General features: G+C 40.1%; 1 protein-coding gene across 5 annotated transcripts; it reads right to left on the bottom strand.

Annotated features, from left to right (window-relative positions):
* Positions 1-3,056: 3,056 nt before the first annotated feature.
* st8sia5 (ST8 alpha-N-acetyl-neuraminide alpha-2,8-sialyltransferase 5) lies at positions 3,057-14,183 on the bottom strand (the record flags this gene model as incomplete). 5 transcript variants are annotated; one of them, XM_083894557.1, is made up of 9 exons in its annotated part: positions 3,057-3,519; positions 3,622-3,714; positions 4,573-4,685; positions 4,776-4,920; positions 5,648-5,734; positions 7,158-7,250; positions 9,821-9,916; positions 10,216-10,323; positions 14,038-14,183. In XM_083894557.1, 9 exons carry the CDS (start codon positions 14,181-14,183, stop codon positions 3,057-3,059), a joined length of 1,344 nt encoding a protein of 447 aa, XP_083750683.1. The 5 variants fall into 5 exon arrangements, with proteins under 5 accessions (XP_083750683.1, XP_083750682.1, XP_083750685.1 ...); XM_083894556.1 differs by having other exon boundaries at positions 5,648-5,809; XM_083894559.1 differs by lacking the exon at positions 9,821-9,916.

Here is a 14,183-nt window from a genome sequence, read left to right on the forward strand (position 1 = left end):
TCTGACAGCATGTAAACATACCAAGAACTTGAAGCTGAAGAAGCCAAATGATCTGGATTCATTTTATCATTCACAATCTTCCCTAGATCGATATACGTTTTGAATAACATGCATGAAATGAAGTTTTTAGCTGTATATTGAAAATGGCTGGTTTACAAAATCAAAATAATAACCAATAATAATAATAACTGTTGTAAAAATAGCATGAAATGTCAGAATGGCTGCAGCATGTTTTGTGTTCAAAAAATATATAAATATAATGTCAATAAACAACACAGGCAAGCAGAAATTAATTGTGGTCACTTCTAATCACATAAAAGAAATAAGGCTGTTCCTCAATTATTATTAGCTAATTGCATTAGCTAAGTGTTAGCTAACTATTTCAAACAGTCACTATATAGATTACATTTTGTTAGTCCAGCTAATTAGCTTTTTTCTCTCATTACTGCTTCAGCATATAACTATTTCAAGCATGCATTAGGTAAGCTACTTTGAGTTAATTAGTAATTATTTCATGTAGAATATAGAACACATTCAGACAGGCTAACAAAATGAAGAAACACAGGCTGACAGACAAAACGGCTGAAAGACAAGAAAACAGGTCTGATAACAGGATAATACTCACATAAAACGGCAGGAACACCGAGAGAAAAAAATAATCTGACGAAGAACTATTAAAAATGTCAAAATGTCACATTTAAATAGTGGAACAGGTGTGACGTGATTGGAAATGTGGAACAGGAAGTAAACCGGGGGGGGGGGGGGTTAAGAGACAGTGACACCTGGCGGGTGGATAAAGAATAACAGCTGAGATTTTTTATTCTTTTTTTTTTTCTTTTCAAAATTATTTATTTATGTGTGTGTTTGTGTGCAGCGTAAATCAACCATAACAGCTACTGTATTTGTTAGTGAAACTTTTATATTAGACGGAGAGTGGGTACCACCATGTTTGTACAGTAGCCCAAAGTGGACAAAACCAGCTGCAAGGGGAGCTAAAGCCTGAGGCGATCAGTGGTAAATGTAAATTTAAAATGTTTATGTATTATAATATATGTGATTTAAATTCATCCTGACATAAGTAATGATGAATCCATGAAGCGAGAAAATCCAAACAGGTTTATTTACAAACACAATGCCAGTATAAAGAATGATTTGGAATCAGTTAGGAAAGAACTGTGTTATACTGCTTATAACCTCCATTCTGCACAACTTTCCTTTTCCATTCTTGATTCACGTATTTATCTTTGAAAGAAATGTCATAATCAAATCTCCCAACACAAAGGGGGAAACGAAGTGTTCAGCCAAGCATGACGATGACCAGTGATGACCAATGAATTTAGTTCTACCTAAAAAACCTTTTGCAAGTTATCATTGGAAACCAAACGTACTCAGTGATAAATGCACAATGCTTTCTTTCTTGAGTGCAAACACAATATGCAAAGTTTGATGGGGGACAGTGGAATAATTCAAATAAATCTTCACTTCACAAGAGCACAACCGTCATCGTTCTTCCATCTTCACACAGCATCCAACGCTGTTGTGCAGCTCACTTTTAGGAAATCCGTTCATCTTTCCAGGAAAAAAGTTTGTAGTTGTAGTTTTAATACATCTGGAAAAGCACTGCAAGATTCAGTCGAGGCTTCAGTGTAAACATATTTCAGTGACCGTTGAAAGCAGGCACACACAAAGCCAGCTACAGAGTAAAGTCATGCAGAGCAGCAGTTACGTGATTATGAGTGCGTGATGGTCACACTTCACTACTTTCCAAGAGAATATAATCTTTAAAGGCTCTCAAAATGTAGAATCGGGGAAGAGATCGACTACGATTTAGTATATGTATAGAGGGGTCTGATATCTCATAAGGCAGCATGGCTTAAGACATGAATGACAACAAGAGGCTGGGTCCATCAGCAGTGATCAGATTGGATGGCATGAAAAGTCACTGCAGAATGAAGAGAAAGAAAGAAAAAGATTCTTCTTCTTTTCATTTCCCCATTTTGGTGTTTTTTTCCCACCAAAACAATCAAATTAAAATTTAAAAGGGAGGAAGGAGGCCACTGAAAACAGGCCTTTTAGTGTCTTATATATTCACCAAATGAATCAGGTGAATAGAAAATAGATTACAAAAGTAGACAAATGGATGTTACAGTGTAATTTTTGCCTATTTTCTTTTTCAAATTATAAGCCTAATATCAAGGTTCAGGTTTTGTTTTTTTATCAGAAACATGAAAAGCTGCCACACTCACACAGAAGAAGTAATAGGGAGCACGAAGACGCCCACAATTGCCCCCATATCGGCATAAATATCTTGTGCAATATTAAGTATAAAAACAATACCTCTGTACAGCAGAGCCACTAGAAAACTTCACAGAAACAACATCACTATGAAGAGTTGTTTTTTTTACATTAAAAACAAGCATCCTATTGTCATATGTAACCAGAGTGATTTGACTGAATAAATAATAACAACTTTAAGGTCCAGTGTGTAAGAATTCATGACCGTAACATACGGAAGACTCGTCCGCAGACCTCTCCATATGTGCATCAGAGAATTCTAGTGGCCTTCATATATCATTTGTGTAGGAAGCCTCTACTTCAAAACACAAAATGCATATCTGGCTGGTTTGAATTGTTGTAGAAGATGGTGGCCTTTGGAAAACAAGGTCCTTGTTCAAAGTACATATAAAAGGCTTATTCTAAGGCTAGAAAAACGTAACTTTTTCTAAAAAAAAAAGTATTTTAAAGTGATTGCACACTTATACAAACATACTCCTGTGTATTCAATTTCAACCCCCTTAAATGTTACACACTGGACCTTTAAGATCTTGAACAGAAGTACACTGGTAATTAAAGCAAGCAACCGTCGACGTGTAGTTGAGTCAGTGAGAGCAAAGAAGTGAACGCTCCTGGTCAACTCTTCTTTTTAAATACAGAGGAGATTGTAATTTGTCAAATTCACCCAAAATAAAAGATGGCAGACAAACCCTGCTTTTAAATAAAAGGTACTAAAAAGTTCAAACGTTGAGCTTCCGTGTTCGAGCAGAAGAGCGAGGGAATCACGTGCACTGTCCCGTGTGTACATGGACGATGCCTCGAGTATGCATCTGAATGAAGTTGAAAATTTCATGAGGCATCGCGTGGAAGCCCGGCCGTGGCTTGACATTGTCGTAGTAGTGGTGAGTGATGAAGATGCCAGAGGGGTTCATGGGAAATCCCCAGAAACCGTAGAGGTGGACCTCCTCGCACATCTCCAAGGCAGCGGTGACGAGCATCAGGCCGCTGCTGAGCCGCTTGGCCCGGACACCCTGCACGGCCCAGAAGCGCTGCACGTTGAGCAGATACTGCGGGTGGAAGAAGAAGACGCCTCTCTGGGAGTCGAAGTCGTCCAGCATGTACTTGACTCTGAATGAGACGTCCGTGTTGCGCGTGTTGTAGAAGGCTGGAAGCACCACTGAGGAGTTCTCGTAATTCTGGAGCACTTCGTAGAATGGACGCCGCCATTTCTCCAGTTTCTGAAATCTGCAGTGGGGACGAGGGGAGGTCAAAGGTTAATAGACAATAAAAACAAAAGAGAAGAACACACAAGATCTGGTTCCTCACTGTAACCCATATTTACAGTACCTCTCAGTAATTATGCTGGGATTTATTGTCACCAAATCTGTTTTAGTGCCAACATCTTCAGAATACTTGTCATTGATGGGCGGTATGTTGCACCTGCAACAAAAGAAAAGGGGGTTCACAAGTCAGCTTTATTCTTCTTCACATGTACCAGACATCCATCCATTATCTACCGCTTTATCCTCCACTGAAGGGTCGCGGACCAGACATACAAGGAATCGAAATTGCGTTTTGATTGTGTGAGTAGGGTATGAAAGATGAGTGATAGAAAATGCTCTGCACATAGATGCGCTGTATGAAAGTGTGAGTGAATGGGTGTACGGAAACTGTAGTATACAGTTTATATAGGTTTTACACTATATAAATACAAAACCATTTACCATTTACCAAAAACAGTAAGTGCTCAGGCAGTAAATTAAAACATTTACTGATACTAAAATAAACAGCAAGTGAGCATAAACGAATGTATGAATGCAATGTTTCTATGTATAAGTTAGGAGTTGTAATAAAACAGTAGATCTGAAAAATGTCACACTGTTAAAGGTCCAGTGTGTAATATTTAAGAGGGTTTAATTGGCAGAAATTCAATCCACTACTCATACAGTTGTAAAAATGTATTCTAAACAAATCGACACTACACTCTTAGAAATAAAAGTGCTAAGTAGAACAATATATGGTTCTTCGGCTTCTCCTCATAGGAGAACCCTTTTTGAGGGTTCCACCAAGAACCCTTTTAAAACCCTTAATTCAGTAAAGGGGTTTTAAAGGGTTCTCTGGATCAAAACGGTTCTTACTGGAACCATTTGTGTTACCAAGAACCCTTGAAAAACCCTTCCTTCAGGAAAGGGTTTTTCAGAAGCAAATGGTTCCAGGTAGAACCTCAGCCCTTGTAGAAGGACCCTTTTGGAACCCTTATTTCTAAGAGTGTAGACCAAATGATTACATTCATTTTACCTGAAGGCAAAATCTGCTGAATCGATTTCCTTTCCACACTTGCTGTTCTTCAGGATGCCACCATTCCCGATAACAGCGCATTTCTTGTACTGCGATTTGGAATAAGGCATGTCCTGGATCAAACAGACAGAAACAGTTTCATTGGTTTTCGATAAGACGATACTTGTGATGAAACGAGACGGCGCCACGGGAAACTAACTCACATCTGGGAACATCTTGAACACCTCTATGGAAATGGGAAGGATGCCGCTGGTGTCCACCTCGTACCTCAGCTTGGTCCCTGCAGGAGTGTTCCTCTTGGTGGTGAACAGAAACGAAGGCGCGTTACAGCAGCGAGACAGAGACATCCTTGAGGGAATAAAAAACACCACAGGAAAAAGTCTGAGTGAGTTTCGTCTCGGCGTGTGTGCGTGTGTGGCTGCACAACGACAAAAAAAACGGGCTTCACACATGTGTTGTGTTTACACTGACGTTACCTTCATACTGGGCCTCATGCAGACCCCACATCTGTGCATGTGAAAGTTATTGTTATTTCAAAGTCAACCAATTTATTTATGTCAAATAAAAAAGAAATAAGAAATGAAAACATTATTTTCTGCCACAAATTGAGTTTGCATATTTGGCGAAGGTCTAACAAAGAGAACCATGCACCAGCTAGTAATGCTTATATAGGCAATGTATGACTGGCTATGTAATTTGTAACACTTCACTTAAATCAACAACATATAAATAGACTTATGTGATGTTACATAAAAATGACCAATTTACTTGAATCTCTAAACTCTGAAACAGTGTCATTTTCTTTGTAAATCCATGTGTTTCTTTGTTTTTTTTAGTGCTTATCAAATGAAACTGACATTTTTTTTGAGCTGTTTAACCGGAACAGAAGACATTTGGGTTAAACAGAATGTTGATTGTGATGCTGAGAAAGAACAATGTGCACAACACTTTGTTCCGAGAGTTATAAATACCACACATACAGTTATGAAACCGAGACAACAGAACGACACAAATTACAGACGTGATAAAGTCAACAAGTGTACAACATTCCCTCCAGACACACAGTGATGCTCACTTGAAGTTGCTTGCCTCCTCCTTGCTCTGCTCCCACTTACACACCTGCAGGTTGCGCCACCTCTCGAACAGGTCGGAGGTTTTCACCCTGGCAGATAGGCAGAGAGACTTGTGGTATGAGGAAGGATACCCATGGCCATGTTTTTTCCGAATAACCTTGTTTCTACAAAGGCAGTAAATGTAACAAGCATCAAAAACAGTGACAGTGAGATTATCACACTGCGGTGGCACCGCTGATGCCACCGGATCTAAAACAAAGGCAGTGGCTTCTTCAGTGTCTGTAAATAGGAGTCCTTGAAATGTCCTTCCGTCTGAGATGATGGGGAGATGTGATTAGCTGGAGGCGCCTGAGTGGCACCATTACTTTGACTGTCTGGCAGAGTGACAGCAGCTGCTCTCTGCCACAGCCAGAGTGGCTCACAGCGACTCATCGAGAGCCCGAATGTGTACGACAATTTACGTTTACCGCCTCAAGGACGTGCAGAAAAGGTCACTGGATAATGTTCGTATTCATACCAGAGGGAATATGCTGCACGGATTGCTTTGAGCACAACTGGCTGCTTGTGGAGTGAATCGAATATGGGCAATAATCGTCTGCATCATGTAACAATAAAGTATTATTTATATATAGTGTCTGCAGTTAAATCTGACAAAGTTTGTTTAATAATTATAGAAAAAGGGGAGCATGAAATAACTTTCATGTGATTGAGGTACACTCTTAGAAATAAGGGTTCCAAAAGGGTCCTTCTACAAGGGCTGAGGTTCTACCCGGAACCATTTGCTTCTTTCCCTAAGAAAGGGTTTTTCAAGGGTTCTTGGTAACACTAATGGTTCCAGTAAAAACCACTTTGATCCAGAGCACCCTTTAAAACCCATTTCCTGAACTTCTCCAAGCCGAAGACCCTTATATGGTTCTACTTAGTACTTTTATTTCTAAGAGTAAGAAAATAAGGTTATGCATGGTCCCAATATCAATTCAGATCATCTTTGACTAATTTAAATACCTCTAAAACTTTAAAGGTGCCATATGTAAGAATGTGGCCAAAAACGGTTACCACATTCAAATTCAAAATACCGAGGTCTTTTAGGTTTCGTTTTCTGACGTAACTGGCAACCTGTGGTTGCTCGGCAGCTGAGACTCTACTGACTGCAATGATCGGTAGGCGGCGGTAGGTGGCGCCACATGCCGAAAACTTTCAAAACATAAACATGATTTGCAGTCTGCAAAATATTTTTTTTAATGCAAATATTTTGTCTGTACTGTTGTTGTTGGCGAGTTCAGTTTGTTATATGAACATTATTCCTGAGTCTCTGTGACATATTAGGAGGATTTTATGACCAGTTGCTTTAGATTTATTACATAATGCACCTTTAAAACAAAGGCCTTTTAAAAGCCTAATTCTTGTTTCCTGATACCTGCAGGGTATTCACCTAATCTATCTCCATATATCATTGTGAATATAGTGAGGCAGTGAATATTCCCTCTTGTGTTAAAAGAAAGAATGACTCACATTGTCAAGACTTTGACATCCATAATCTCCTGTCTGAGCTCCCTGCATGTCGAGGAGTTGTAGTCAAAGGCTCCTTCATAGCTTTCCAGATACCTGGTGGGATAGAAACAGTCATCCTCTGCCTTCACGTCTCCTCTCCTCAGACACAAAAGAATCAACAGAGTTCACAACAACAGGCTGTGGGGAGAAGATGCAATAAATATAGATATTTAAAAAAAAAAATAAATAAATAAACAGAGCAAAATTTACTTTAGATTTCATACAAAAGGTTTTGTCGTTTGACTTTATGAATAGAATATCAGAATAGCATTGTGGGATGGGCGAATGACAGAAGTGATGGAGCTGGTTTTAGGCGTCACAAACAGGAGAGTACAATGGTGTGTACTGGACACTTGCAGCAGATTGTGTTCCATCTTAGTCTAAATCAATGTTACGCTGGGGAAAGAGAAACAATACATCTCCTATTTTCAATCGCCGCTCTGATTATGATGAGAAACTGATTTAAGGCTGGTATTGTTTGTGAGACGTGTGTGTAGTGTCTCAAGGACATGAGTATGAAAGGGTCTGTCCTTCAGTGCCAGGCATTTGATTTATGAAGTCATGAAGCTAATTATATCTACTCTGTCTTTTGTGCTGCATACAATAAGTGATTCAATGGCTGATTCTTGATCATTTTGATACACAAACACAGATGGCCATGCAAACAGGCAACCGTGAACATTTGGGAAGTCGATTTTCATTATAATCATTATCTTAAATTAATCAATTGGACCACTGAAATGGTGACATGAACCCAAAGTACCCAAGTTAGAGGATTCAAGGATTCATTCACTCATTAAGTTAATGATTGTCTAATAATTAACTGAAAGCCTCATTTCTTGCTGCACAACATTGTCTTTACATGCAATCTCTCTCTGGTTAGAGTGAGGGTTCAATGGAGAGAATAAGGGAAATATCAGTGTAACGGCATTTGACTAGATATATTGTAAGAAAACGTATTTTTAATCTCTAAAAATAACCTTTGGCATCACGCATACATACGGTTTTGTTATTTGGAAATTAAGATGAAGTCAATGCACCGTTATGTTGTGATTACTACATGTGGCCACAGGTGTCGCTGTTCAGCAAGCCATTCTCAGTCCTGCTTTGGTCATAGTGTGTCCTGCTCCAGTATGATGATTTTTGATTGATATTGTCTAACTAATCGGAAAAAAACAGTAAACACTTAAGTATCTCACCGTAAATTATTATAATGAGAAAATAAACATTAAAGACGTATTTAAATGCTCACTGTGCAGAATGTAGTGGTACCGCCATTATATAATAATATAATTATAATATAATGATAATACAATTATAATATAAAGAGTTCTAATTTGCATGTAAATTCAACCTTGGCAGACAGACATGAGGCAATAGATACGTGGAACAATTGTTTAATTGACAGTACGTCAATGATTATCTGCAATCTTACCTCTATAACCGGTTGTTGTCTCGCCAATCTATCAATTATATAAATTATAAACCCATTTGTGGGACTGCTGGGGCTCTACGGCATTTTATTTCAAATGAACCTCCTCCTAAGGAACATTTGATTCTTGTGAAGCTCTGAATATATTTCAAATGTGCATTGCTTTAGGGAGGGATTTAATGGCAGCAATTGCATGCTGTATATGTCAAAACACATTTGTGAACCGATTAAGTGGAGTGTGGCGCTTACAAAGATGAATGAAACACGTTACCTGTGGCTTGAAGATGTAAATGAGGTGACTTTAAAGATGAACGATGATGATTAAATAATACAATGAGCATCACAGTGGAGGGATGCAGAATGAGTCGCCGGTAATGAAGTTGTACAAATAAGGAACGATGAAACTGGTTTGTCTACATCCACCTGATGATGCAGGATATTTCTGAGGTTTAACTGAGACGAGCATCCGTCTAACATGATCGCTTTAGATAGTCATGCTTGTTTTAGCTAAGATGATGAAACCTTTGCAAGTGTTCTGTGTTCAGTTCTGTGTCATTCACTTGATGAGATGAATTTTTTATCTCTTATGGCAGCTTAAACGTTAACCAGCTGGTTCTAAACCAATCCAGGGTGAGAAGGACTTAACAGCATTTTACCACACTGACATCCTCGATGAGGATTTGAAGCTTTGGGGTTGTGGGGGGAAACACTTTGACACATTCTCGTCTTCTTGTAACAAGGAAAGTAAAGTAGAAAAGGGGCGGGAGTTTGGTCCAGGTTGCAGAGAGAGACAATGCAGATGTGAGAAGGGGAGATTGCAAGAGCAGAGAAAAGTGTCCACACTATGTACATGGCATACACACAGAGCTGTGCAGAACACATGAGACACAGGTTGAGGAGGACAAGGCATTTGGAAATGGGTGCTGGATGGGACAGAGCGGTGCGAGGCGAAGCCAGAACATCAACAGGAGACCGTGGTTCAAAACCAGCTTCTGGAGGGGATGGGTGGGGTTTGGGGGATCTGGAGTTCGAGGCGGACAGGATCAGACAACATGCAAGAGCAAATCTGAAGTGCAACCACCACTGAAAAAATATGAGAGTTTATACCTTTCAGACTAATGAAAAAGAAAGAGGCATTCTTGGGTTTCAGTGAAAATACTACGGAAAAAAAATGCCTTTTAAACAGGCCTACCTTTGAGCGAGTTTTGTTTTCTTCTTATTGTCAGCTATGCAGGGTCTGAATATTGTGTTGATCTGTGAATCAGGCTGAAAATTCTGACGGATACATCTGTCAACATGCAGACAGGTTTAGTTAGAGTTAAATATGTGACGTGGTCCTTACGACAGTATCTTCCTTAAAACCTGCAGATCTTCAAAACAAGTAGTGGGGGAAAAAGAGAGACACTTGTTACTTCTAAATGTGCTACAACCTTGTGTCTACAGCATCTGAGGAGATTAGTGGGCATGCAGGGCTGGGCTCGTCACTATGGTGTCTCTTGAAACTTGTGTTTCCTCTATCTTGTCTGTCTGTCTCTCACACTCTCTTTTCTCAGAGGTGTCGTGCAGTCAATCACGCTGGAAAGGTACCTTTTCCTTCCAATTCTGGCAGGCTTCATCGATCCATCATCCGAGAAATTAACAGGACCGGTCCAATTTCCTGTCTCGTCCCCTTTGAGTCGGCTAAACTGTTGTGCACTAATAAGAAAATGAGTGAGTTCATATTGAGATTTATTGTCCTCATTGTGCAGATGTCAAACACATACAACCAAGGCCATGTGTTCACTCACACAACTCAGTCACACACACACACACACACACACACACAGACATATATACATTAAAAGAGTGTTGGCCTAAAGAAAAACAGTCAAAATGTGGCATCAAATGTGTTAGAATGGATTGTCAGTTCATGACAATATGGATTGAGTGATTCAAACATTCATGCTTTGCAATAACGAGTGTTAAATGTGTAATATATTCGTGTAGCTGCGATTTAAAATTCGCTGCCAATGTTCCTACAAATGTCCGAGCACCTCTGAGGGAGAGATGCCAACAGAATTTGCCAAGTGTAGATACAATAAAGTTAAATATAGAATGCATTAACTCAGCCACATATTACTGATTGAATACATTAGCACATGATTTAGCTGTTCAGACTGTGAAAAACAGGTGTTTTATGCTGCTGTATGATCCAGCACAGCCATGTGACCAAGGTCTGGATGTATTGACCTTTTCTGCTCAGTTTTCACAATAACCGTCACAGTCAAAGCAAACCCATTCGGTGCAGCAAGTTCATAACCCTCACATTTTTCTGAGTAAAGACAAATAAATCCCAGAGAGACGGGGTATGACACTGGTATGTTCCGAGTCTGTTTACAATAATAAACAAAAGTCCTCTTCAAGGTTCAGTCTCCTTGGGGCCAGATCGAGTGAAACGCTTCATAGAATAAAGCAATAAAAACACGTTTCATTTTGAGAAGCGTCACAAATCCCATGATAAGAGCTGAATCAACAATGCAATACAAATGTATGTCAGAAAAACAAAATAAGTGTTGCTGTAGTAGTTTTCATGTTGTGAATTACTGCGTTGACAGCATCAGGACATGCATATAATGGTTCTTCCTTTGAAAAAGAGCCATGCATAAAAACTTTGATCTCAAAAAGAGGAAAGATGAATTATGCCAGTGAGACTCGGAATGAACAAAGGCTTCCATGTTCATCTTGATGGAGGAACATGTTTAGTCTTATCATGAGATTTGTAATAATAATAATAATAAAAATAATAAATACCACTAATAAGGAAATGTATGATTTAAAAATTAAAAATCTAAAGGATTGGGCCTATTTTTACCTTGAATTTTAACAGGAGGACTCATGTTTAATACATCCAAAAATCTGTCAGGGGTGAAATTTCTTCTGAGCTGACTGATAATGTATTCTTGTGTGACTAATTTCCCTGAGAGCTCTGTGGGAGTCGTGCTAAATAAAGAGCCTCTCCGGGCGCGTATAGTGAGCGAGCATTCACGGTGGAGAACTGATGTGCAGGCACATCTGGCGTCTCTGTAGAAAGTGCCACTTCAGCATCACATTGGAACACTGAACATCATCAAAAATGCAACAAAAAAAAACTCACTTGAGGACAGATGTCCTTCACACAGAAAAGCAGTGGCACATTTTAGTCACTTTGCATATAAACTAAAATAGATCACCAAAGTGCTTTTACTGTGGGCTGATTTCTAGCACTGGAAAGATTGTGCAGCACTGATATTTTCTACATCCAAAAAACACCCATAATCATCCTCCTATTACTCCATCTAACTCACAGATCTTGCATCCAAATGTTAAGAGCTCATTCATCTCCCAATAACTCAATTTGAGTCAAATGTAATCTTAGCATTAGATTGAACAAAGAGCAGATACAAAGTCGCTCCAAAGCCCTAATCGGGTTTGATTCTGCCCTTCAGCTTTGTTAATGTAAGGATGTTTTTAGATACTGGATCTGTGGCTTTGGTTCTTTGGTTAAAAGGCTGCAGGTAAATTGATCAGATGACCACTTAGCAGGCGACTGTATGTCCACCAGTGTCTTTATCAAAAAAAAGGAAATGAACTAATGCAATCACCGCACAAGCGTCTTTGACTTTAGTTTTGCAGGTGAAGTGCTGCAAAACTAGAAATGGTGGCTGTGTACACATTTTCTGTCAAAAAGCACGTGAAATGCAAATCTCATGTGCAAATCATTTTTTACGTGTTAAAGTGTCTAACATTACACCCCACGCAAGACTACATTCTCCAAAGTGATGTCAGTGAAGGCAGGGAATGCGACGAATGTGTCACACAACGATGTTCCGTGGCATCGTTGCACTCCACTGGATCCACCGGTCGTCCAGCGTGACCTACATCTACACTAGAACACCCTGTAAGGCTTTACTCTTGAAACACAGAAAGGTCCTGCAGGGAGACCTGCAGTGTCTCAGGGCAGACCTTCTGTCGATTATGTCCCCGGGTCGGAAAAAACAGACTGCATGGGTGCGGCCCGGCCGAACAACCATGTGGCAACAACAACTTGGCATTGTTGATGCTTGAATAAGATAAGATGACGTCTCTCTCCCTCGCTCTCTCTCTTTATCCTTTTACTGTGCTTCACACATGCATGCACACACACACACCACATTCAAGTCTCTATCATCTCCTTCCTCCCTCTACCCCTCCCTCTCCTTCCCCCACTTGCACTGGGGTGTGTGCAGACAGACTGAAGCAAAATGGCTGCTGCTGAGTTCACTGATTTCTGTTGTGTGGACCCCCCCCCCCCCTCGCCCCTAGGCTGAGCACTAGGAACAAGTGAGAGCACAAGCAAAAAAAATGTGCATGTGTCAGTGTGTGTGTGTGTGTGTGTGTGTGTGTGTCTGGATCCATACATCTCACTGCAGAGATCCTGATGCCATGAATCCAGACTGAGTATCCAGACCAGCCCAGCAGGGTGGGTGGGTGGGGGGGGGGGGGGGCAGAGTAAGCTGTGGGGAGCTTACAGTTTGCAGCACATAATATGTTTGCTCTGATAGAAGCATATATGTGCTGTGTGTTATACAGGATAGTTGGGGAGGGGGGGTAAAGTTTCCTCATCACTTTGTTATTGTTTGAGGTGATATTTGGCTTCGTTAGATCTCGTTCGTCGCCTACGGAGATCAAACATCTCAGCTTCTCAGCATCTGCTCGTCTCACGCTGACATTTTGTGAAGGACAGGGGCCTTAAATCAACCGTTCGAACTGATGAGTAGACTCAAGATCCAGGATTTACTGTCCTGGTAAATACAGAACTCTGCAGTTGCTGCAAGTGTAGCACAAAAGATTTAACAGGGTGCTGATCAGAAATACAATATTTGTTTCTATCTGTCATCATCATCAACATCATCATCATCATCATCATCAGCTCCAGTAGCTTTCAGTCGCATAGGATAACCTGATGCTCTGTAAGATGTAGGCTACGACCAGTCAATACGGCAGAAACGTAAAATCAAATTGGAGGAGGGGGAGAAAGAAAAAGGAAAAAAAACCATTACCATATACAGCTGCAGCACTGTGTATGGTATGAATGTGATGCCTCATATTCAGAAAAGACCAAACAAAATAAATCCAATGGAAACTGTCTCTATGCCACTGGGAAAGAAAGATGGATGGTTAATTGCTATTGTTCTATTCGGCCATTAGAGCTTGTGATTTCCCCATGAGTTCCCCTGAAACACAGCCTGCATTGACCTATTTATGCTCCAAAAAACAGTCATTAATGTTGATTTAAAGAAAATTGAGCTATGAAGGCATGCTTTTATATATATAATATCATTAGTGTGTTTAACTCTCTTATATGCTGTGCTATGAATGCCCACTGTGAAGCAGAAAATAACCAGGTCTTACCTCTTAATGTAGTTTTTCCCATAGAGGATCTGCTGCAAGAGTGTGACGAGTCCGAATGCGCAAATAAACATGAAACAAAGAGATCTGTTGCCGAGTATGTCTTTACCCGACGATGGGTCGACGTATCCCATTCTACGGCGCAGCAT

Source organism: Microchirus variegatus (assembly GCF_963457635.1).
Source record: "Microchirus variegatus genome assembly, chromosome: 1".
NCBI lineage: Eukaryota > Metazoa > Chordata > Actinopteri > Pleuronectiformes > Soleidae > Microchirus > Microchirus variegatus.